The sequence below is a fragment of the Melozone crissalis genome, unplaced genomic scaffold, assembly GCF_028551555.1.
Source record: "Melozone crissalis strain CALT ecotype California unplaced genomic scaffold, PUWL_Pcris_2 ptg000007l_1, whole genome shotgun sequence".
Lineage (NCBI taxonomy): Eukaryota > Metazoa > Chordata > Aves > Passeriformes > Passerellidae > Melozone > Melozone crissalis.
In genome coordinates, this window is record NW_026535785.1 from 18,906,309 (window position 1) to 18,932,463 (window position 26,155).

The 26,155-nt window shown below is 42.3% G+C and overlaps 1 protein-coding gene across 1 annotated transcript in view; it reads right to left on the reverse strand.

Annotated features, from left to right (window-relative positions):
* The window catches only part of PEPD (peptidase D), a 150,823-nt gene extending 128,860 nt beyond the window's left edge, over positions 1-21,963 (reverse strand). Inside the window, exons 1-3 of the mRNA XM_054269377.1 lie at positions 21,933-21,963; positions 15,626-15,809; positions 14,278-14,405 (exon numbers count right to left, since the gene is read on the reverse strand). Of these exons, the coding sequence (XP_054125352.1) occupies positions 14,278-14,405; positions 15,626-15,809; positions 21,933-21,949 (329 nt within the window). The 5' untranslated portion in view covers positions 21,950-21,963. The remainder of the gene's footprint in view (positions 1-14,277; positions 14,406-15,625; positions 15,810-21,932) is intronic.
* Between the last annotated feature and the right edge of the window lie 4,192 nt (positions 21,964-26,155).

The following is a 26,155-nucleotide window of genomic DNA, read 5'->3' on the forward strand; positions in this document are numbered from 1 at the left end:
TTATTATCTGTGAAAGTACTACTCAAAAGTAACACAAAACTATCTCATTTTATGTTCCCTTTTGCAATACTCCTTGTGTAGAGTCTTGGTATCAGTGACGGAGATTTCAAAGCAATTATCATTTATCTTTTCTCCCTGGCTTATCTCACATAAAATTAAAAAATCACCACTATATCCTCTAATCTTTATATACCCTCTCTATTATAGTAGCCTTACCTCCAACTTTTGCATACTCTGTTTCTCCTATAGGCATCTCCTTATTATTCCTTCATTCTTCACACACTGAAGTATTTCAGTAATCCAGAAACATGATGAACAGATCAAGCAGCTTTTGGTTTTGTTCTCTTTTACAGCTTTAACCAATTCATCTGGTATCAGAAGAATCCCAACTGTAAAACCAGCTAATGTATGGCCAATGGTAATTTATGGCAATGCATGCTCTTTAGAGCAATACATGCAAAGCACCTTTTAATAATTAGCTGCATTGTTTAACTCAAAGAACTGTTTAATGTAAAGTAAATGTTTCATAGAAGTATACCCACAAGTGTGCCGGATTTTATTGACTTCATTTAATACAGTTAAAGTAAGAATATGTCTCATTTTCCATCACTCCAATAAGGAAATTTCTTTCTTTTCACAAGCTCTTTCTCCACTTTTTGTTCTTGTTGCTGCTAGTTGTCTCCTATAATTGTGTAGCCTACAGCACAGCTACTAATCCAATTCTCCGGTTCTGGTTAATATTAATCCGTTCCAGTTTTATCCCTCCAACATCTCTTTTCATCTACACTGTGACTCTTTTGAGGAACAAAAGTGGCTCATGGTTCTTTCAAGGCTGAATTTTCTCTAAGAGAAAGAGAACAGCAGCTTCCCACAATCCTCCATCCTCTCCCTCAGTTGTTAAACTAGGTCATCTTTGTGATCCTTTTGCCTTCATCACACCTAATGACAAGCTGCCCTGATTCCTAGATGTGTCCCTCCCTGCTCATCTTCCTCTTGCTAGCTCACTCAAAAGTCAGCAAGACTTAGCACAAAGTTGAGAGCCAGACTTCTCAGCTCCTCTCTGAAGCACCCACAGCTCTGCCTCCCTTTTTTTATACAGTCATTTAGCACCTCCAACTAGATGGAAAAATAAATTCATATACACTTCCCACAAACCCATCCCACAGGAGCCACGATGCTCCAGTGATGGAGCTGCCTCTCCCACTGGGAAGATTTTTAAGACCAACTCTGTTGCAGAACCACAGAGGTGCAAGGAAAAAGTGAACAAGAAGTCTGTATCAGAGCCAAAAAATTCTGTGCTGTCACATATAGAAAAGCAGTAGAGAAAGCAACCAGAGGTCAGGGAGAAGGAGAAGCCAAGCAGGCCAAGGGAGGCAATTCTGGCCCTCTGCCCCTCAGGTGAGACCCCATCTGCAGAGCTGCCTCCAGCCTGGGGAGGACCTGGAGGGGCTGGAGAGGGTCCAAAGGAGGCACCAGGATGAGCAGAGGGATGGAGCAGCTCTGCTGGGAAGAAAGGCTGGCACAGCAGCCATTGTTCAGCCTGGAGAAGAGAAACTTCAGGGTAACCTGACTGTGACCTTCCAGTACCTCAAGGAGCTGACAGGAAAGGTGGAGAGAGACTGTTTACAAGGGCCTGGTTTGACAGGACGAGGAGAAAAGGGTTCAAACTGCCAGAGGGCAGGGTTAGATGGGAAGAAATTCCTCCCTGTGAAGGTGGGCAGGCCCTGGCACAGGTGCCCAGAGCAGCTGTGGCTGTCCCTGGACCCCTGGCAGTGCCCCAGGCCAGGTTGGATGGGCTCTGAGCACCCTGGGACAGCGGAAGGTGTCTCTGCCATGGTGGGAGGTTGGAACTCGATGATCTTTAAGGTCCTATCCAACCCAGGTCATTCTGTGATTCTGTCACCTCAATGGTACCTTTCCATTTCCACTTCTTTACTCTCTTCATTTTTCCCCCACTTTAGTGGGGCTCAATGAAAGATAATCATACACAACATGGTAGTTACTGTAAACAGTACTGGTGCAGAGTTCCTGAGCAGATACAGGGCTCAGTACCCATTTGTATCCAATTTGGATGCAAAACAGGCTAAAGCTAGCACTGACCACCATTGCCACAGGGTATCTTCCATGAAATGCTCACTTGGCATAATGAAAATCAGAAGTTTCATCCAGTTATCATCATTTCAAGTACATCTGATCCTTCCCAGGGATTGAGGAGTGCTTCTCTCCACAAATGACTCTCAAGAAGCTAGAGTAAGTTAGCTGGTTACAACTTTTAGGTTTGGCTTTGTCATTTGTAACACTGCTATGGGCTGCCAGTTTTAGAATTCTGATTAATCACTGCAGAGACTATGTGCAAAAAACCCCACAGCAAGCCATAAATTAATTAGAAGGATTGCCCAAGCAGAAGATATATCCCAGATATTATTGAATCATGCCTATTTTCCTATAAAAATTTACCCAAACCTTTTGTAAACAGATGTGAACAGAAGCAATGACCTAATTTTTACAGGGCTCAGGAAGGGGCTTGGGGTGTGCAAAATTGTTTAGATTCCCTGACAACACAACGTGGCAAAAACCCACAGGTCATAATGCCTATCAGCCCTAAAAAGGCTCAATATCCTTTCCCTACAGTTTTATGACTCAGCCAAGCAAATACCAGTGTCAATTGGAATTATCAATAGTTAACTTCCAGAATAACAGGAGTTATCATGTTCTCTTACAGTGAAATAAGCAACTCCAAACTCCTGGAACATGCTCATATACACATGGCCAAGCATCTAGGCAAAAATCTGGCATCTCAGAGCCCATGGCCATCAGAAAGGAAATGTTAAGAGTCCTGCACTGATACTGATTTACATTAATATGGTCTTAGTTTTTCTCATTTTCAGCCACAAAAACCTCTTAAAGAAGAGACTGTCTCTAGTTCATAACTTACAATTCATCCCAATTTCCAGTGAAAAAGTTTGAGTTATTTTGAGTTAAACATTAAGCTGTTTACTTTCTGCTGATGCTTCCCATGAAACTCCTCTCTCTGCCATGTTTTTCTGCCCAATAGAGATCACCTACTTGGTTTCTTACTCTCAAGAGGATTGGGAAATGCTGAAGATGGCTTAAAGATGTGAAGTTCTATTTTAAGATTTGAATTCTTATGCACTGCCTTATTTTGACAGCTATGGTTTTACTTAAACACCAAATATTGAAGATTCATCCCTCAATGATAACAACTGACAATTTTATTTAAAAAAAAATGCCACTCGAGCAATGGGAAAAAAGAGGTGGGGGAGCAGCAGCAAAACTTTCACTGTAAAAATCCAGTATGAAATGAAACATTAAATCAGAGAGTAAATTAATACCTTACAATAACTGTACTTCATTTCTCTAACACACATTTATCAAACACAAAAACCACCAGCAAAAGTGTAAGGGAGCATAGTATTAAAAATGAGTAATCACAGATCCCTGTAGTTATTCATCTTGGTGAAAAAAACCCCCAGTTTAGAATAAACTTTTCCATTTGGTTTAACTAGATTCACACAGTACATGATGGCATGTTTAAAAACCAAGATGCTTCATCAAATCACAACCAAATCACAGCAGTTCAGATTTTGCCAGACCACATTATTAGGATTGGCTCCACTTTGATGTGATTCTCAAACTGGAATTGGAAACTGACTCCTCTGTTTATCCATCAATTAAGATGAACAGCTATGACAGTTCTGTATACCTATAAATACACCAAAAATTTACTTTAAAGCTTTTACATATTTGGACAAAATTCAAATCACAATTTATTTGCAGCAGTTTATCAACCACATTGTGTTTCTACTTTAAACTGAATAAAAACTTGGTCTCATTGTCTAAAAACATTTTAAACCTCTTGTTCATTACATTGCACAAGAATTCATAACACAAATCTTAAGAGATCTGTACAAATTTGACATTACTGTAAGAATTCCATTAAGCAACATTTCTTTGTATGCTAAAGGACTCTGGAGCAATACCCTTGTAATATCAACATGATAAAAAGTGTTCTAGTTTTCAGAACCATATTCAGAAGAGAGGTAAAATGAGATGGATCTAAATCACAAATGCCAAAGAAAAGCTGTGAACAGAATTTATAACAGCTGATAGCTATTCCTGAAAGAAACACATCTAAGCCACTTGCTAATATATTTGCAGCCTAATTGCTGATATACATTTTTATGTATGTGCTTTCATTTGCATCTAAACATTCATCCAAACTTCAATATATTTAACATTTATTCCTAAAGGTTGCTTGGTATTTCCATGTTTCAATGCTTCTAGGACAGATTTTCAGTTTTTAGCTTTTAGAGTGGATAAGCTCTGAAATGAAATTCAGCTTTTCCTGAAGCAGCCCAATTTAGCTTTTCTTCAACATTTCAGTTGGAGTTCCTAGTTCAAGATTAGTTATCTTACTGCATAGCCTAGAATTTAGAATATCCCTGTAGGAAAACAATATTCCAAATGGTATGTTCACTGTGAATATTAAACAAATTATACACCTTTCATGTTAAGATTTGAATTGTGTCAGAGAATTCCTTAAGTCCTCACATCTGGCCTGGTTTGTGTTCTGCAGCTAATCTGGAAGAGGGGTGCCTTACTCCACTGTTACATATAAAATAAAGCAAGGTGCAGCCTACAATAAACACCAATGTGATGTAACTGCTCTTCTGCAAAATGAAATATTAATTTAATAGCAAAGGGCACAGACAACAAAGCAGTATTCTGTCTGGCTGACCACACACGCTATCACTGAATGTGTATTAGGGCAATAATAGGAATTACCTACAATTTCTAATCACTGTATCTGGCTTTAGCAAGCAAAAAGCAAAACAAAACAAAACCAAACCCCAACCACCCTGCAAAACTCAACAGCATTAATTTAATGTGTTTTTTGAAAAGGAGCTGTAGGAATCTCAAAATAACCAGTCAACAACCATTTTGAGGAACTCCTACTATGTCAGGGGAGAAGACAGCAAGTACTGACAGAAAGCAGCATGCCATGCTGAAGACTCTCCCACAATTAAAATACAGATCCACAAGTTTTGTTGTCTTTAGAGCCACAGCTCCTGGTAGATACCAAAAAGTGATATTTTCACTAGGAGTAATTAAAAGTAAGGATTAACACAGTTGGAACAACAACAGAATAGATCAATAACAAAGATTTCTACACAATAATGTTCAGGGTACAGTACTCTCCTCATAGGTTCTACAAGTTTTAGTGCCTAAAATACAGAAAAAATTGTCCAAGCTTGTATCACAAAATCAGGAGAGGATGATGCTTGATGCAGTGAGACAGAAAGGCTAAAACCAGTTAACTTCACATTAAAGCTTTCTGCTTCTTCCATTCAACCCTGACTTTCATATTCAGAGTAACAGATATAAAAGATCACTTCATGGCAAAATCACTTTGTCTTGAGCAAATTAAATGCCTACATTACCCTGCAGATAGCACCTGTACAAGGCACTGCAGCACACACACATGGCATGAAATACATTACATTTTTCATCACTTAAATGAAGGAAAGCACATGCACAAGGAGAAAATTAGACAAGCATAATCATCAGCACTTGAAGTTCTACACAGTCAACAACTCATTTCTCAGTCCTTGCTAGAATGAGCTTAAAGCAGAGTATAAATTCCAGAGACTGCAAACACAGAGTAACAACCTTGGCAAAATGTAAAGTAGAAGAATAGAAATACATCAGGATATGTAGAGCTGAAAGAGGAAAAGGGATGCAAAAGCAATGTTTTAATGCTGTCAGAGATTCACCAATAAACTCCCTTCTCATTACAATATCATCAAGTTAACAGATGGTAAAGCATTAACCAAACAAGAGGGTGTCAAGAACTGCTAGGAAGAACAACACAGCACACTTTAAAAGACACCAGCAGATGTTCCTGACGTTGTCCAAAAAAGTGCCATCACCTATATCCAAAAGGAATTTCACTATCTCAAACAAGAAGATTAAAAGGCATCAAGCTAGATTTAAAACAAAACAGCACTAATGTGCTTGCTGGTATCACAGACAGCCTCCAACAATGTTTTGAGTACCTTCATGGTGCTCCCTTTCCACAGCTCTCAAGATTACTGCTACACTCTGAAAGACAAAACTACCTGCACACAAGTTAACTCAGACTCCCTTTGAAACAGTCTGCACTAAGATGGATTCTGAGAAAATAATGGACTTTAGAAGAAATCAAGATTAAGATGACAACTCAAGCTGATGTGACTGGGAAGCAAGCAGGATTGTAAGTGAAGCCCCATCTGTGTGAGGGGCAGAACAGCAGAACAGCAGCTGGGCACAAGGTGCTGGGTGTGTGATACTGGAATTCCCAGTGCCACACAGGCCATGCACAATCAGAATAACCAGGGGCACCAATACAGCCCATTGGAGTTAGGAAATCAGAAATCGAATATTGAAGAGACTCTCACAGTAAGTCCTAGCAACAGCCAAACACTGAGCTCTCTATTTCATCTGCTTCAAGTATCCAGTCTCACTGCTCCTGCTCAGCTATTCCCACCACAGGCATTTCCAAAATATGAACAGCTCTTTAGACTTTCTATAAATTCTACCTCAAGCAGCAGTGTCTCAATTAGACATTTAATAGATACTACCCTAACCCTACCCATCAAAAACACAGGAAACTTGCAATTTGTAACCTCTGCTTTATTCCTCTCTGCAAATAAAATTCTTCCTTGGAGTCAAGGGCTCTGTACAGAAAGAACTGTGACTACAGAAATGTTTACACACTGAAATCCCTGAAAGATTCATTGTAGCATTAAACTGATGACATATACTTATTAGAAAGCTCTCTTCTCAAAAAAAGAGCATAAGAATTATAGTGGTTAAGGTATTAAGTGTAATTTCTAGGTCCCCATAGGCAGTAAGTGTTTCACTCAAACACTGGTCCCAATTCATGCTTTTTAACAAAGGAAGTTATATAGCAAATCTGCCAATAGCAGATGTTCTGCTTGTACTTTGGGAAAACATCACTATTGGGGGGAGGGGGACACAAGCAATATTTAATATCCCACAGATAAGAGCACCATAGCAAGCTCTGCAAGGTCAGTAGCATATCCTACAGCCCCCATATTAACCACTAACAGAACGAGACAGAGCAGCACTGATTTTTACAGCAGCATTAGATGACCTGAACAGCTCTGAAGGAAAGGCATGATGTGTAACATTCCCATTTCACAACCTGTAAGGAAAGCCAAACCACAACAAAGTTAAATGAACTTGACACAAGTCCTCAACGGGCACAAAGAACAGACAGGACCTCCCCTTGCACACAGTGCTGTATCCACGATGTCACACTGGCCCTGCCAGACAGAGCAGCATCTGCTGTCCCCCAGGGCTGGGGCTGGGACCACCTGCTCCGACTGCCAGAGCTCCAGCAAGGGCCACACAGCAGCAAAACACATCCTGCCTGCTCTACACTCACATTGAACTTGCAAGAAGCATTAATATTAATGATACCTTTCCCTAGCATATTTTAGCAGATCAGTTTGGTTTGTTTTTCCTTTTTTTGTTTCTCAAGAGAGACCACACTCTTTCAGAGAGTCCTTCCTGAGCACACAGAGAGGTCACAGGGAATAAAAAACCTAAGGAAAACAAATAACATCAAGAGCTAGGAATGTGGAATTTCAGAGGTGCAAGAACACAGGAACTACTGTAGGTATTTCACTTGAGGTTTTTCTCACTGAAGTGCCTTCCCAAAAGCAGGGCAACAAGGAGCAGAGCTCTGCCCTCAGGCCAGGCAGGGTGGAGGAGCAGAGCCTTGCTGGAGCACTGCTGGCAAACCTCCATGGACATTTCTTTTGCTGCAGCTCACCTTCCTACCAGCAGCAGCCAAGGCCTTGTGGAAAAAACACATGGCATGCCTGATAGAAAAAGAAAAACTTGGCTTCTCTGATGTTTCAAAATGTTATCAGGAGTTTGTATCACTGAGCTCAGTACTCCTGGTAGCACATCACATAAAGTATAAAAGAAGAAATGCCTGCTGGGGGTTATCAGCATTCCCTGCCACACCACTGAAATGAGCTGTGCTATCTCAGTCTGTGGTTTGAAGCCACACCCGGATATTAAAAACTCAGGTGCAGCACCACCCAACAGATTTGCTTAGTGCTGTTTTTTTCTCAAAATGCCTGAATCAAAAAGAGGGGAGGAAAAAGAAGTACGTTAATGCTTACAAAAGCACCAACTGGAGCATTCACTAAAAGGTGTATGCTAGTGGAGATGGCCAATCAATGGGCTGATACAAATTGCTATTATGGTTTCAAGCCTTCTCAACAAGAAACTGAAGCTGTTTAAGAAAGCAGAGATTTATAAAAATAAGCACTGAAGTAAAAGTCATAAAAACCATACACATTCATCTCAGACCAAGCAAGGTTGTGGACAATGAGAATACTGGGACAATGACTGAACTGAACATTTGAGAAGTCTGAGTAATTGAGCAGTGCTTTTAGAGAAAACAATTGTCAGTAAAGTGGTAAAAGCAATCCAGACATGGATTAATATCTGTGGGATATTACTTGAAAAAGTAATTTTATCCACAGAGAAATCAGGCAGTTGGTCTCATGAGGTTTAACAAGACCAAGTGCTAGAGCTGCCTCTGTGTGGGGGAAACCCTCAGGATCAATCCAGGCTGGGAGTGAACAAGTCAAGCAAGAGCAGCCCTGGGGGAGCCCTGGGGGAGCTGTGGGGCAGAGCCGGCCCTGGGCCAGGGGCAGCAGGGGAGGGGATTCTGCCCCTCTGCCCTCAGTGATTTCCCACCTGCAGAGCTGCCCCAGCCTGGCCCAGCACAGGAGGGACCTGGAGCTGCTCAGAGAGCCCAGAGGAGGCTCCAGGATGAGCAGAGGGATGGGAGAGCTGGGATTGTTGAGCCTGGAAAAGAGAAGTTTTAAGGTGACCTAACAGCAGCCTTCCAGTGCCTGAAGGAGCCAAAAAGAAGGAGGGAGAAAGTCTATTTTTAAGAGCCTGGAGTAACAAGACAAGGGAGAATAGCTTCAAATTAAACTAGAGCAGGTTTAGATTATCTATTAGAAATAAATGTTTCCCTGTGAAGATGCTGAGCTCCTGGCACAGGGTGCCCAGAGAAGCTGAGGCTGTCTCACCCCTAGAAGTGCTCAATGCCAGGTTGGACAGGGCTCTGAGCAACCTGGGATAGTGGAATGTGTCCCTGCCCATGGTGGGAGGCTGGAACTTGATGATCTTTAAAGTCCCTTCCAACCCAGGCCACTCTATGATTCTATGAAATACAATAACAAGTGAATGGGGGACAAAGAATGGAAATCACAATGCAGGGAGAGAACTGGAATCATGGAAAATAAGCACCCTGGGGGATTGCACAAGTAAGCCTTGTCAATCAAAAGCAACCAGCTTTATTGTGCAGTTTTGAAAGGATCAGATCAAGGGCAAAGCAACAGATGTACTACATGAATAACAGTAAAGTATTTGACAAAAAAACTCTCTCAAGACTGCTACTGTCCAAAATCAGCTCAAATTGGCTTGGACAGAAACACTACAATGCCACTTGAAACCCAATGACTAGTCATAATAAGAAAAGGGAAAAAGCCTAAAGCAGAAAATAAAAACAAATAAATAAATAAAAAGATGAGCGTTCCCAGGCTGGGAAACCCTCCAACTGCCACACTGAAAAGTGCTGTGTCAATTTAGACTAATGTTCCCAGAAGTTAAAGCAATAAACAGAAATGGACTGCAAGTCTTGATTAGTGGGATACTGCAAAGACTGAAATTAGTTCTGACACTACTCAGAAACAGAAGCAGAACTGAGCATGTTTGAGATCCACAGAGAACATCTCCAGATGGTAACAAACTGTGCAGATAGGTTGCAAAGCCAATTGGTACAACACAGTAATAAGATGACCTAAAGTGATTAAAACCTGGGGTTTTTTTTACAGCAAAATAAAGATTCAGTGGGTACTGGGAAGTGACAAACTGCAGTAAAGGATCAAACTGAGAAACACAGAAAAAGAAAAGCATATTTCATTTTAGAGAAAAAATTATAATAAAAAATAGCAGGAGATGGCAGATCAGTTCTGAAGGTGAAACCAAAAAACACAGATCTGGAGCAGGGTATGGAGAAGACCTGTATGCTCCACATTAATAAAACTCCTTCATTCCTGCAAAATGTGCATTAAGAAGAGCAATTAAGGTAATGTGGAGTTCATTCACTATACCCTGCACACACACTGCACTCCCTTTGCAAAGAGCTGTCCCCCTGTCAGCTTCCCTTTACAGACCTTGCCCTCTGCTTGCCAGAGCAAGGGTGATTAATGCACCAGCCTCCATCATCTCCTTACAGTCAAACATACCATGCTGTGCACAGTCTAATACTCACAATTATTCAAAACACAAATGCCACAAAATCTCACACATCTCCATTTAGAAGAAGAGATCAAGAAATCAATTTCTTAGCTTCTAATTTTCATAGTCCCAAAAAGTCTATAAGAAAAAAAGGGTAAAAGCCCACACAGACTGAGGGGCTACTTTCTGGTACTGATCTGATCCTTTCCAACATGAGATCCCTTCCTTTCTTGTATCTGATCCTTTCAAAAGTGTTAAAGGGGAAAAAAAAGCAAACAAACAAAAACCCCCAACCATGTATTTCTGCAGTTTTTAAAAGGCAGTAAAACTACTCAGCTTTGCTGATGTCAGTCAAGTGTAATCACCCAAACCAAAGGTTGATTTTGGTTGTAACCTACTTAAAATTTATGACAATGTTTTAAAGAGCTTCCTCATTAGGTCTCTGAGAAATAACTAACATTTGCAAAGCATTTCATGTGCTTTATTACAGCTCCAAGTGCTAATCCAAGGTTCAACTTTGAACACACAGAGAGCTTTCAATCAAATTCATGGAAAAACATTACTTATAGTGAGTGAATTTAAAGCTGCAACTTAGTGAGTGCAACTAAAGCCAGATTAAATCTGCAATGCTTACCAGTCACCCAGCAGAGCTTCAGAAAAACACAGGAAATTGCACCATTAATGGGCACCACAGCACCATTTTATTTTTCTGAACCAGTAATACATTTAATCTGTGTTTCTAAAGTTAGGGTGTGAAAGGGTTAAATACTTTTTGTCTCCCATTAAAAACACTCTATGTGGCAAGGCTATTAAGTCATTTTGGCATGCTCTCCACATAAAGCAGCTGCTGTACGGTATGTTTTACTTTAGAAAGTATCTTTAATCAGCACACTGACTAGGTCTGTCATTTATAATTAAGGAGGTAAATGGCAGGTGCAGCATTAATTAGCAAAACTGAAGTCCTTGTGAAGGCATGCAGTCATACCAACTCAAGGCTTTCTAGGAACAGAAATGATGGCTAACAGCTTTGTTGCACCAGAAACTTGATTAGGTAAGACTGTGCCAAGGAAGAGGGACATTTACAAAACATTTACACTTCTGAAGCCTTTACTATCCTATATTACCATATTCATTTCTAAAACTCTTACTTCTAAAGCTAAAACCAGAAGAATATTCAGGAGCACAAAAGCCACCCACTAAGCTCAGTCTGTGTTTCTGCCTTACAAATGACAGAGGGACAGGGCAGAGGTACAGGTCAAGAGACAGGCAAAGTGGTTCTTTACTTGAAAAGGTTTTTCCAGCCAGCAACTAAGAAATTGGCTGGCCCACCATCTGGAGAAATGCCCACATCCATAATTTAAAACCAGAGCAGTGTTTTTGTGATCACCTCCATGAACACAGGACCACCAGTCCTACAATCACCCTCACAACAATTCTGCAATGCCACCTTAGGAGGCTTTGAGGTTTTTTGGAGAAGTTCCATAGTCTGTGAGCTAAACTAAATCCCTCCTTCCTTTGAAAACTGCAGAGGTTATTTTGGCTTGAAGAACTTCTGAAAGGTAGCCTTACAACTATTTTTACACATCTTTAGAGCACACACATTCAGCATGAAGTCCTACCAGGTCCATAACACCTCCAAAGCAGCAGCAGTCCCCTCATCACCTGTACTGCTCAGTGCTGGGCTGTGGCTGACCCCAGCCCGGAGTGGTGCATCCCCCCTCCATGTCTGTCTGTCTGTCCTGCAGTGTGCCCTGGCAACACCTCACACACAGCACCACTCATGGAAACAAGGGCAGTGGTGAGGCTGGGAGAATCACAGTGCTCATGGTGTCATTTGTAAAGGTACAGCCTGCTGATCTCCAAGCAAACACTCCCAGGTACTGCACTGGCTGTGGCCACTGTGCAGTAACACTGCAGTGATTGGAGTCAAGGAGCCCCATTTTTGCATTATTTCCAGACAAAAAGATTAACCCTTCTGAATTATTAACTCTTCTTCACATTATCCACACTATGCTTCAAAAGCAACTCAAATATGTGTTCTTCAGTGAAGTGAAGGCACAACACATCAAATGATACATTTAGTAATACAGCAGTGGTAAAATCAGAGTAAAGAGCCTTTTTACATTAGTTTTAAGAGAATCTATGTATTTCTGCCCAAATTTACATCTGTCTTATATAGAAAGCAGAATAAACACCAGGCAAAGCAACTCCACCTTGAGCCATGAACACAGACCAGCTGCAGACCTCTGATACCCCTCAAATACCACACAAAAACTCCACAGATTTGTGCCTAACTGATGTTAAATGACTGCCTCTGCAGTGGGCAGCCAGTGCCTTCCATGGGCACAGAAATAAGCACTCCAAGGCAAACTATAGTAATAACCTGCAGTGGATGGAAGGCATGTTTACTTGTGTTTTTCCTTCAGTGCTAATTTTGAGTTAAAATTGAATCTTCTGGGAAGGAACACAGTCCCCAGCTGTGAGCAGGACCCACTGCCAACCAACTTATGAAGCAGAACTGCTACTGACTCACAAATGAGTTATTCACCCATCCTCCTTCTGACAAGCAGAAAAAGTACATGACCACAGCTGACAGGAGAGAAAACAAGATTCAAACAGAAGCATTCAGGAAGGGTAAGCACAAGAATTTATAAAACAACAAAGACCATTTGTTATACTCTGCAAGAAGACACAAACAATGACAATGACCCACTTTTAACCAGACTTAATTAATTCTGTAAGTGGACAGATAACAAGTGCTGCACAAACAAATCAAAAAGGCCACTAGTTATAAGCACCACAATATTTTGTTTGAGAATGCAAAATGAGATGCTGGAATTTCAATAATATTTTTAAGCTTTTTTAGATTAGGCACAATCAGTGTGGGTATGAAACAGCTGTTCTGAACTAGCAGGAGAGAACCTAAGGATAGGAAAAAAACTTTGTACGTAAGTGGGAACAGATTCCAGACAGCACACATGGGGGGATTACAGAACCTGCCCTCCCAGACAGGTGTGGCTCACAGCTAAAATCTTTCAGACAGCAGGAGGCAGATTTTTATGCCATCACAATTTCAGTCCCCAGACAGGTCTAAGACAGTCAAATTCATATAAACTCTCTGAGAAGACAGCAGCCATGCCCTGCCATATGGTCTGACACAGTTCAGCACATGGGATCAGTTACAACTGTTTTCCTTTTCCCAAAATTAGCATTAAAATATAAGTGATAGCTTCAATTAGAAGTGAAGCAGCTTGTCAAAAGATTAAATTAGAAGCAATCCAATGTTCTGAGACAATATAGATGATACAAGAATTTACAAAAATTGGTAGAGGGTATAAATACAATTAAGACTGAGAAAATAAATGAACACATAAATAAATCAATTCCTCCACTACTATGGCACTGTGCAGCATTTACTACCAAGGTGGATGGAGAGATGTTTATGGCATACTCATAGAACAGCATTAAAAGCTCATTTTCCTATCTGTGAGTTCATTTTAAAAAAGCCTATCAGAGGCTAAACTACCTTATGCCATTCAGAAAGCTTCATTAGCTAAGGCAGCTGCAAACTGGCAAAGCAGCTTGGAAAATCCTGCTTGATCATTTGACTTGCTTGGGCTCAACACAAGATGCTGACTTTTCTTTATGGTTCACCTTCCTCCCAGAGCTACCTGAGATTCATGAGCTCCAATTCCAAGGGCAGTGTGCTCCAACTGGTGGTGGATCATTTCACATCACATGATCAATATCTACTGATCATGCTTTGTATCTCTGTTTGTATATATCACTCTATGTATACATCATTCCCAGGGCATGATTTGGTGGAATCTGATTAAATGACACAACACTGGAGCTCTACAGGCAGTTACATTATATAAAGTATTTGGATACACCAGAATGCAGTTAAGAGATAGGTCTTACTTTCCCATCCAAACAGCATAGCTTTCAGGGAGTTGTGGAACAAAAAGCATAGATCTTCCAGTAACAACATCTACTGCTCCAAAGCAGCCTGCTTCAGTTACTCCAAAAGTCCAGTGAAAGTAAGATTCCTAGGTTAAAACAAAATATATTCTTAGAAGAAACACCTCACTTCTACCAGCTCTAAAAGTACACTAGAGCACATATTAATTCCTATTTTCACATATCTGGAAGAGATCTCTTGCTTTTGGAGTGGGATAAGTGGTTTATGTCTAAACCTTTTCAGACTGGTTAGTTTTAGGTTAGAATAATTCAAATCCCTTTGCTGGCAACTGGAAAGGATCAGAGATTAATAAACTACCATAAAGAGGTTAACTCAGCACAATAAATATACACTACACATTAAAATACATTCTTCCAATCTAGAATTAGGGAATGCATGATCAGGGAGAAACAACTACCTCACAAGAGACAAGGCAAAAGCAGAGTGCAGCTTCATTGGGTGGCAAAGGCAGAGTGCTGAAGTGAAACCCCAACCTTCCCCACAGAAGAGGAAGCTGCACTAGGAACAGCCCTCAGCCAAGAGTTATTTTAAGAACAAGCAGGCAAACAACAAAACACCAAATAATACAGGATTTAATTTTGGTAAGGACAGGCATATGCTGTAGTACCCTGAAAGGGGCATATCCTCTAAAACCAGACTAATAACTACATTAAGATATGTGCTATCTAAATTAGAATTTACTGGGTTTGTTTCTTCATAACATACAACAGCTCAATTAAATTCACAAAACAAAGTGCTGCAGAAACCATGCAGGGTATGGGATATACATAATTTGAGTTCTTTTACACCAATATCTCCAGAACATATTAAGTCCTATTTGTGATAGAAGAACACATGGCTGCTTAAGGAAGAGTAATTTAAGAAGACACATGTTGTAAATTCCATGATATAGGCTTCTGTTTTATAAAACCATGAAATATACTTTTCTATTCATTAATTCAGCTTAGGTCCACTGTAACATGTTTTATTACACAAAGAAGGTTGGTTTTTGGGTCACAGACAAGACTGAAAAAATGAAGAAATATTCTACTGCTGTCTTCAAGATTAGATTCAAACACTGATGAGCAGTAAGGCCTTGAACAGGTTTAGGCCTTTAAATGAGCCTGCACTAAAGCACTGAATGTGAGAGCAATTCAAAGCTGAAGAAGCAATGTTATAAAGAAGCCAATTTATTTAAGTGAAGCAAGACAATGCACGTCCGAGAGATAGAGAAAATCATTTCAAATCATTTAAAAGTCCATGCAGTGGAAGAGAGTTTCTTAGTTTGAAGCTGGATTCAGCTCTTACCTGGCGAAACACAATACCAGTATCAGTACAGTATCTCTGGGTTTCTTCTCCACCCTGCAGCAGAACTATTGAATTCTTCTGGACATCCTTATTCTGCCTCAGGCGCTCACACAGCCGTCTTCTGTTCAAGGCAAAGAGTGCCACAGGCACCTTCAAAGTCTCATTCCCCAGCCAAAAGGAGGGTCTGGAAGAGATTTTTTCAATTGACAATTAATGGCAAAGACAGTGGTTAGCACAATTTAGATGCACAGTGTTCATTAGTTTAATTCAACTCTGCTAACAAGAGGCCCATCACTCCTGGGAAGAGCTGTTGTACACATATTGCTCTCAAGCAAACACCAAGCACTGCTCACACAATGACCAAAGGAAAAAGCTATGTGAAAAATGTATGTATTTTATGATTGGCTTTTCACAAATATTAAATTAATATTATATGTGTTGTGTTAGAAAGTTATGCTGTATTAATTCTCTTAAGTAGCATGTTAAATATAGTTTTAGGTTATAAAAAATGTTAAAATAGAAACTATGCTATGTAGGATACTTTTTTTAAAGAAAGGACTTGCAGTGAGATAGCAGCCACAGGACACCTAAATCATTCAGAGAAAGAGAATTTATTGCTCCATTATCAGGAGAAACGAACTTCTTCCTGCCTGGAAGGCGCTGTCAGGATTCAGAGGAAGAAGTTGAGGATGACCAGACAGAATCCTGTGTTTGAATGGAATTTATGCACCATGTATGAAGTGTATGAATATGTCAGGCTGTTGTTTTTAAGGGTTAATCCTCTGTTGCTTTTAAGGGTTAATCCTTTGTTAATGTGGGTCCTTTTTCGGGCTGGTGCTGCCCAGAAAAGGTACCCGGCCATCCATAACTCTTTGTTTCTATTGTCTCATATTGTTCTAATCCAAATTGTCCAAATTATTATTACTCTAATTGTATTGCTATTTTTATAACAATTTTGTTACTATTAAACTTTTATAATTTTAAAAACAAGTGATTGGCGTTTTTCACAGGTGGAAACAGCAGACAGGGCTGGCTGCAGCTCCAGCCCACAGCACATCCCTCACCACATCCCTTTGGGTAGTGCAACACAAAGTCACCACAGCCTGTGTCAGCTGAGGAGAGGCAAAGCAGGAGGGAAGAAAATCAGTTCTGAGGTGCTGAAAACAGAAGTGGAAGTTTACAGTAAGTGTAGAAAACTTCCGGAAATCCTTCTGGGAAACAGGGAGTGGAGAGAAAAGATGATGGAGAGCAGACATAGGATAACAGCATTTCCCACACACAGGATGGGCAAATCTCTTTTCTATGTATGTATGGTTATTTTTGAACACACACAAGCAGCTTCAGCCAGTGACTGAACTCAAACACTTGGCCACAGGAGCATGGCTTGGACACCTCCCCTTGTCCCTAAGGCCACACAAATGTGCTGAGCCAGCCCAGAAAGCTTCTGAAAAACTGTGCTCAACAGAGCTGCAACTGCAAGGACACAGTTTAAAAGCTGAGAGCTCGCTGTTATTAAGGAATTTTAGATGTTGAAAGTACCTCAAGAATATGTGGCTGATTCATTCCCATTTGTTTCAGCTCCATAAGTGCACCTTTTGGAGATTTCCCAGTAGAAACACTACAGCTTTTCTAGGATATGGAGCACAGGGAGGAATTTACCCAGATTATATGAGAAGAATCTAAAAGCAGTTTATTTTGGGGGTGTTTTTTATGCTTAAATAGCAAAGCTGTGCTTTGGAGCTTCAGTATTAGAAATTATCAATAAAATTTTTCCATAAAATCCTATTATTTAAGTCCAATTCGTCCTCCCACCTCAGCTTCTCCAAGCCTGACTGGACAATCACTTTCTATGCTTTACAGGAGATGCCAGAAAGGTGCAGTTACCTTGTTACTATGTTAAGATGACAAGAAATGAACCAAGCACCAAAGTACTTAACCTTAGAGGAGCAAAGCTCCACATCTTAATTATTATATAGCTTTCATGGGCAATCTGAAAGGTAACCTTTGATTTATAGCTGCATAACCTCCTAAAAGACTATCAACCTCAGAAATGTAAACCCTGTAATTTCCTACTGCAGCCACAGCATAAAAGACCCAATAAAATACTTTATTTTACTTGCTTATAACCACTTGATGTAACAGCATAAGTCATTTTAGAAGGTAAGGGACTGCTCTTGCTAATCCAATTTTCAAAATATCTGCTTACAAGTTCAGCTGATGGTGCACAAAACCTAAATGTGTTTATTTTTATTCTTTCAAACACACATCTGACAGCCCCTCACAAGGCAGGTAATCATCACAAGGGCTGCAGCACATCAGCACAGCCTGGAAGCACAGCACAAGCTTTTGTTTTGGGGTACTCATGCCTGTAGAAGAAGGAAGCAAGTTCATACAATCCCAGCAAAAGCTACTGAAAGTTTAAAGTCAGATAATGAACCTCAAACTAAAAACAGGCAAGGCCTTCCAGGTACAAAGCTGTGGCTCAGAAATTCAGCAACGCACAGGAGGCTGAAAATGCTGTTCCCAAGCATGCTCATCCCTTGGAGTAAGTACATGCAACAGCCTGGAAATCGTGTGTTCACCTTATGGGGCATTTATAAAAGAGAGAACAGCATCAGATACCCTCATATCACATGTTTCTCTCAGATCTTTGTATCTGCTGATTAAAAAAATCCCAAAAAACTAACAGGCAGAGGTTGCAGCACAGCCTGTCTCATGTTTTGCTTCAAAGGAAGGAAAAAAGTCACCTTCATTGCAATGTTACTCACTTCACAAGTTTGGGGATCTTTTGCTGTGATTTAAAAAAAAAAAAAGGAAAAAAAGAGAGAACTCTGACCTCTCTCCTCCAGGCCTATTCCTACACCCTGGAGTTCAGAGGAAGCTGCTACAAAGGCACATTTTCATCTCCCTTAAGTCTAATATTAATGCTTTTATTACACTTAAAACCTTTGACAATCCAAATGACACTTAAGGAGAAATAATGACATCAGGCAGCAATTCATACCAGTAGTTTTAATCAGCCACTGAAGTGTGCCTTTTACTGGGATCCTAATGCTGAAGCTGAACTGCATTCTAGTGCAAAATGACAGTTCTGGTGCACATTTTCCCTGAGTGAAAGTGTGTTCTTCCTTGCACACAGCAGATCCCACTTTCCCTGGATATGATGGCACAGTGTTACCCCACAGCAGAGCAGGGTCTCTGCAGTTGTTTTAGAGTGGCACAGCTCCCACTTTCCCTGGATATGATGGCACAGTGTTACCTCACAGCAGAGCAGGGTCTCTGCAGTAGTTTTAGAGCGGCACAGTTCCCTCAGGAGCACGGCCTTGGCCTCTGTTTTAAGGCTGCTGTAGAAATCACAAGAGCTGAGCACACTGCACCCTGCAGCAAGGGCTGGGCTGAGTGTAAATCCTGCTCTGTTCTCAGGCTCCTGCTGAGCACTCATTAATTCACACCTCACACGGAGTGAGCCTGCCAGAAATACACCGACCTTCACAACTGCAATTCTGCACAGAAAACCAGCTAGGTTTAGGGACAATATGTAGCTTAGAGGAGTTTGCTGCCTCCACTGCTCTTGTTCTCTTTTTTCTCCTGCAAGCACCCAGATACCAAACTGGTGGCACCCCCTGGATGGACTGACAACAACACAGAACAGCCACAGGTGCTGCTCTGCCTGCACAGATCCCCTCACTTGGCACACACGAGCCATTTCCAGAGCCAACACAGAGAGCTCTTTCCAGACAATGCTGACAGGGGCATTCAAGTCTTACAAAAATGTGTATGGCTGTACAAGCAGCTTTCCATGGCAAAGAAAAACTGGGAAACAGAACTCTCACAATACTCAAGATCACAAGAAAAAAATGTCACACACAGGACTGGCTGCTCAATGACTTGTAGTAAATTAAGTGTAACTCTCATATGTAACTGCCTCACATGTGTATCAACCCTACAAATACACATGCAACTACAGTGTAAGCAGTGTAAAACCATGGTCTTTGCCTTGGAAAAAAACTGACATAAAATTCTCTCTAGGGAAGAAACTACAAGCTTTTCGTTTTGGTCCATGATCTCTCATTACTCAGTTATATCTCACAAATCACAGAATCATAAAATTGGTTGGGTTGGAAGAGACCTCAAAGATCATCCCTGTCACAGGCAAGGACACCTGCCACTAGAGCAGGGTGCTCAAGGCTTGGCACAGCCTGGCTCTGAACACTGCCAGTGCTGGGGCATCCACATCCTCCTTCAGTATCTTACCGCTCTTACTGTCAAGAATTTCTTCCTAATATCCAGCCTGAACTTCCTCTCTTTCCGTTTCTACCCATCACTCCTTGCCCTGTCACTGCAGCTGCTGCTGAACAGTCCCTCTCCAGCTTCCCTGGAGCCCCCTCAGATACTGGGAGGTGCTGGGAGTCTCCACACAGCTTCTCCTTTCCAGAACAGACCCAACTTTCTCAGCTTGTCTTCTCATGAGAGACACTTCAGTCCTCTGATCAACTTCGTGGCCTCCTCTGGACTTGCTTCAGCAGAGTTACCAGAATTTCATTAATACAACACATTGGCTGGTCCTCCAAAGTCTTCTTCTGTCAGCACAAGGACTCCAGCACATCCAGCTCCAAACTCAACCCAAAACTCTCATGTGAAGTTACACATTTGATAAAGAAGGGTATTTGATACAAGCACTGCTTTGTGGTGCACAACCCTTTGAAGCCATGCAAGCTTTTGCAAATAAAGCTTAGCTGCTGTCAAAAGTGGACACCTGCAAGAACAAAACAGGGCAAGAGAAGCTCAGCTCCCTTGTTTTCTCCAGTCTGGTACCAGCATTAACCACTGCTCAGTCTGGGAAACGCCTCCCACAGTAGCTGACAGCTTCCTGCTGGCTGTCACATACAATTTTTATGATCACTTAGACCCAAGCTCACAGACAAGCTCTTTTATTTTATTATACTGCAAGTGAAATATAGCTAGGAACATTAAACTACATCTGTTCCTTTAAAGATATTTTCCCTTTGCCTGGAGCTCCTGATTTTCAATGCTTATTTCAGAAGTCTTATATTTTAAAGAGCGTACATTCTGGTACTATATGATGCATCTAACATTTTTGATCTGTTGTGAAGCAACCACCAGAACACACTGGTAACTAAAACTCCTATTTTATTTCTGGTTTTCCTACCATTTTTCAGTTAAGTTTCTGTACTTCTTTTTTTTTTTTGAGCAGAAAATTCATGGACTGCCATTTCTGTTCTACTGAGATCCCACAGAGAGGATCCAGATTTCAAAGAAGATGACAAACCACTGAAACTACTTTTCAGTAAATTACCACTTGTTTGTTGACCAGGCCTTATTTATTTGTTTGTTTTGAGCAACAGATTCATCAACACCAGCCTGAAGCATAAACACTTTCCAACGCTGTTTCCACATCCCATATGTGAAGCTCAAGAGGCCTAGCACAAGGAAAGGGGCGATACAACAAACAGTAACAGACACTATGGCTGTTCAAGGTATAAAATGGGTATGTTCTTCACGGCCAACTCAGTGTTTCTTGTGAAGTTGACAGCTCAAAGTCCCGACGCCGTTTCATGCCCTTCCTGGCAGCCCAGCCCGGGATGGCCCCGAGGCCCGAGCAGGGAAAGCCCGGACAGCGCTGGGGACACCAGAGCCGGGGGACCCGCAGGGCAGCGAGCCCCCAGACCCCAGCCTGACCCGTGTCCGGCAACTATGTAAACTTCCCCCTTCGTTCTGATACTGTTATAATGGCACTTTCTTACAGCACCAAGAAATGGCTGAATTTTGCTATAAAATGTGGGGAAACCTTTGTGCTGTGCAATCCGAGCCACCTTTAAGCATCACTTCCAAACCTGAGACAACTTCAAGGATTACGCACGGCTGGGGACAAGGCACTGCGAGCCAGCCCGCCCGTGGGACCCTTCATAGCTCTGCCACCGCCCCGCGCAAAACCCGAAATCCTTTCGGAGAACCCCGGGTACGGAGCACTCAGCTCGGGACTGGAGAACTCAGCTCGGGTCCGGAGCACTCAGCCCGAGTCCAGAGAACTCAGACCGGGTCCGGAGCACTCAGCTCGGGACTGGAGAACTCAGCCTGGGTCCGGAGCACTCAGCCCGGGTTCAGAAAACTCAGCCCGGCGCCAGCCTGCGCCCTGCTTTCCCGGCCCCGCCGCCGGCCCGGGACACCGCTGGCGCACCGGGCCCCCCGCGGGCCCCCACCGGCCGCGCCGTGGCCCTCGCAGGGAGCGGGCTGGCGGCGGTGCCGGGGGCCCGGGAGTCGCGGTGCCGGCCCGGCGTACACTCACCCCTCCGCCGCAGCCATGTTCGCTCGCCAGCCCTGCGCGGTCACGTGGCGGCTGCGCCGCAGCGCGGGGCGGGCGGAGCGGCCCTCGCGGATCGGCTACACTCCCCTCACGGCCGCCCCGCGCTGCTGTCACGGCAGCTCCGCGCTGCCCTCACGGACCCGCTCCGCTCCCCTCACGGCAGCTCCGCTTTCCTTACGGCAGTTCCGCTTTCCTTACAGCCCGCTACGCGCTGCCCTTACGGCAGCTCCGCTCCTATCACGGCAGCTCCGTGCTGCCTTCACGGACCCCCTACGCTCCCCTCACGGCCGCCCTGCGCTGCTGTCACGGCAGCTCCGCGCTCCCCTCACGGCCCCGCCATAGGCCCGGCTGGCACCGCACCGGGACCCCCCGAGCCCGGGAAGTGCCGTCCCGAGGGACCATCTCCGGCCCGCTCCGCGCGTGCTGGCTGCTAAGGAACAATCCAGGCCTCGAAGCCAATATAACATCATGTAAATACAACTTTTTACAGGAATTGCTGCTCTACTGCTGACCTCAATTAACGGTTGCTGAAAAATCCACTTCATGTGCAGTTCTGCTGCAATCCGTGCAAGAGCTGCTTTCCACCTGCATTTTGAAGTGGTGAAGGTGTTTAACCGTAGTCTTGGGGCATGGTGTGCTGGAATCACCGCCAGCCCATGGGCTCGCTCCACTCTGCTGGTTTTTTCCTATTCACATAGATTTTGTCAGAACCCGAAATTCTTGCTGTGAAAAACGCCAATCACTTGTTTTTTAAATTTTTAAAGTTTAATAGTAATAAAATGGTTATAAAACTAGTAATACAATTAGAGTAACAATAATTTGGACAATTTTAATTAGGGCAATATGAGACAATAGAAACAAAGAGTTCCAGACGTCTGGGTACCTTTTTCTGGGCAGCACCCGCCCGAAAAAGGACACCCGTTAACAGAGGATTAACCCTTAAAAACAATAACTTGTTGCATATTCATACACCTCATACATGATGCATAAATTCCATTCAAACACAGGATTCTGTCTGGTCAGTGTCAGCTTCTTCTGCTGAATCCTGCCAGCGCCTTCAAGGCAGGAAAAATTTGTTTCTTCTGATAAGGGGGCAATAAATTATTTTTCTCTGAAAGATTCAGGTGTCCTGTGGCTGCTATCTCGCTGCAAGTCCTTTCTTTAAAAAATTATCCTACATAGCATAGTTTCTACTTCAACAACTTTTATAACCTAAAACTATATTTAACACACTACTTAAGAGAATTAATACAGCATTACTTTCTAACACAACACATACTATATTCATTTTAATATTTGCAAAAATCCAATCATACAATACGCATTTTTCGCATTGCCTCAAAATTACTTCTCGTTTCAAGATTACAAGATACCTGAAGAAACTGTCATAGTCCAGGGTTCACATGTTGAGTGACTCGAAGCAGTTGCAAAAGCAAATAGCCAGGAACATGAAACACCAGATAAGAATGAGAGATTGGAGCTCTACTCGGTGACCTGAACACAGGGTCTGCTGCTGTGCAGAGAGAGATGCAGCTCTGGGCAGGCAGGAACCCTCCCTGGAAACAAAGTGTGAGCCCTTGCTCTAGAGCTGCTCAGTAATGCCCCTGCTCTGCTGAGGTCATTACCCTGCCAATGAGCAGGAGATCATTGGCACTGATCTCCAAATAAATACTGTGATACCTGAAATAATCAGCTGCTTCCATCATAAACACTAGGGAAAGAGAGGAGTGCAGGGCAGTGCAAAGGCAGGGTATGATCATAAAATACATGGAGCTTAAAGTTCATGTGTGTTATGAGAAATCAGTGCACTGTCACTAAGACACATGCACAGTTAAGCCCCTTTTTCTCATTTGGTCATATTGTCCTCTAGAAGATGTGAGAAAGCTGCAGCTACTCATGCACAGCTGGCTCTGGAGTGGTGTGTGAGAGCTGCAGGGCAGTGACAGGCAAAGATTGATTTCAGGAAGTCTGGATAGGTGCATGTAAATTGATAAAACTAGAAAAGTCAAGCAGTCATTCTCTAGCTCTTTATGTTTTTACATCCAAGAATCAGAGACCTTTAGTACAAAATATATAATGAAAAGTTTCGTTCATGAACTGCACATTTGACAAGTAACAATACTTATTTTAGGGTCCAGATAAATGGATAAAGCCCCATTTTAGAAATAATTGATAAGTTCTTGAATTTCAAGAAACTTCCCTGCATTTTTGCAGACTGAAAAAACAAGGTTAACTGTAGTGAAATATTTTGCTGCTCTCAGTCCCCTGGAGGGGCTTCCTTCTGCTTAGGTTCCAGGAGAACCACTGGGTGGAGGCTGGGAAGCTCACTTTGCTTTTCCTTCTCCTCTGAGGACTGGAGAGAAAACACTAAAGCCTTCAAGGCACTCTTCCAAATACCTTCATTTGGGCATTCGTCCTCCCCTGCTTCCCTTTCCTACCCCTACACTTTCCCTCTGTAGAGTAAAGGTCTCCTGCATTGCAGTATCTGCTCTCTAAAATGAGTTTTCTGGGTCTCTGTCCTGTTTATTTCAATTTCCTTCTTGGTCATTTTACCTGCCTTCCAAAAACAATCACCACATTTAGAAGTTACCTGCAGTATATTAAATCTCAGCAGGAAATAAGACTACATTCATTAGGGGAAAAAATAAATATCCTGTTCTTCTGTCCCAGGATTTGAAAGAATAAAAGTGCTGCACTGTGCACAACTAAAACTCATGTGCAAGGTGGCAATACTTGAACTGGCAGCCACAGGAATGGCACTGGCTGCCAGACTGGGAGCAAGCCCAGCTTTATTGCACACAGAGACAATTGTGATTCTCTCCATGCTGCAACTGGCTCTGCAACTGAGAGGAGTAAACATTCACATCTGAGAGGCTGAGTTTAGAACACTTCCCTCACACCAAGCTTTGACTGACCATTACTGTCACTTATCCCCAGCAGGGCTCTCTCTGTGACTCTCATGCTGAAGGGCTGATTTTGCAATTCAGGCAGCTTCAGAATTCCCACTGTAGTTTGGATGTACAAGAGATGCAAAACTGCAACATGTGATGGGATTCTGCACTAGCCCTCTCTATTTCATACTGCTGTCCAGGCAGGATCTTAGAGTTCAGCACCATCAGTGCTGATTGCTTCTATTATCTCAGCTGAAAAGAAAGAATGTTAGGTTAATAGACTTCCTTTTATTACATGAAAATTACACAACTGTTGTGAATACAGGTCAAGGCATTTGCTGCTTTTAGAGTACAATAGATGAAAATCCAAAGTTAACAAGGGCAGATGCAGTCCAAATATGTGCCAGTGGAAAAGGAAGGATGCTGCAGCTGTAGTCACAGCATGTGCTTGGGGAGCATCAATTCTCCTTCTGCCCTCCAGCCTAGAATGGTGTCAAATCCTGGAGCTAAACACTCTCTGTGTGCTGCAGTGCCTGAACTTCTCTTGTGCTTTGGGAAAATGCAGTTGTTAAGAGACCAGATCACCTGGGGCTGCTGTGAAGGACCACAGAGCCACACTGAGAACCTGGTACCACAGGAGGAAATCTTGAGCTGCCGGTACCATGACATGGAGTGGGGAACAGGGTCTGAGGCTCAGTGACTAAGGTCACCCTCCCTAGTAAACCCTTACTTGATATATGATTTCAATACAAGTCTCAAACAATTTTCTAAATATCCAGAAAGCTTCCATATCAAACCACAAAAACAGAAATGGGAAGTGCTGATTTATCAGCACAGGAATTGTTCTAAGTTCAGCTTGATTTGTTTTTCTGAGTTCAGCTTGATCTGTTTTTCTGCTGATTATTCCTCCAAAATTTTGGAAGGTAGAAAACATTGCTGGCAGAAACACTCTGTGACTCTCTTCTCTGTGACCGTGTTCACAGGGGTCTGAGGATAAAGGAAGAGATGAGGATCTGACTACATGTTTCAGAAGGCTTGATTTATTATTTTATGATATATATTGCATTAAAACTATACTAACAGAATAGAAGAAAGGATTTCATCAGAAGGCTGGCTAAGAATAGAAAAAGAAAGAATGATAACAAAGGTTTGTGGCTTGGACAGAGAGTCCAAGCCAGCTGACTGTGATTGGCCATTAATTAGAAACAACCACATGAGACCAATCACAGATGCACCTGCTGCATTCCACAGCAGCAGATAATCATTGTTTACATTTGGAGGCCTCCCAGCTTCTCAGGAGGAAAAAATCCTAAG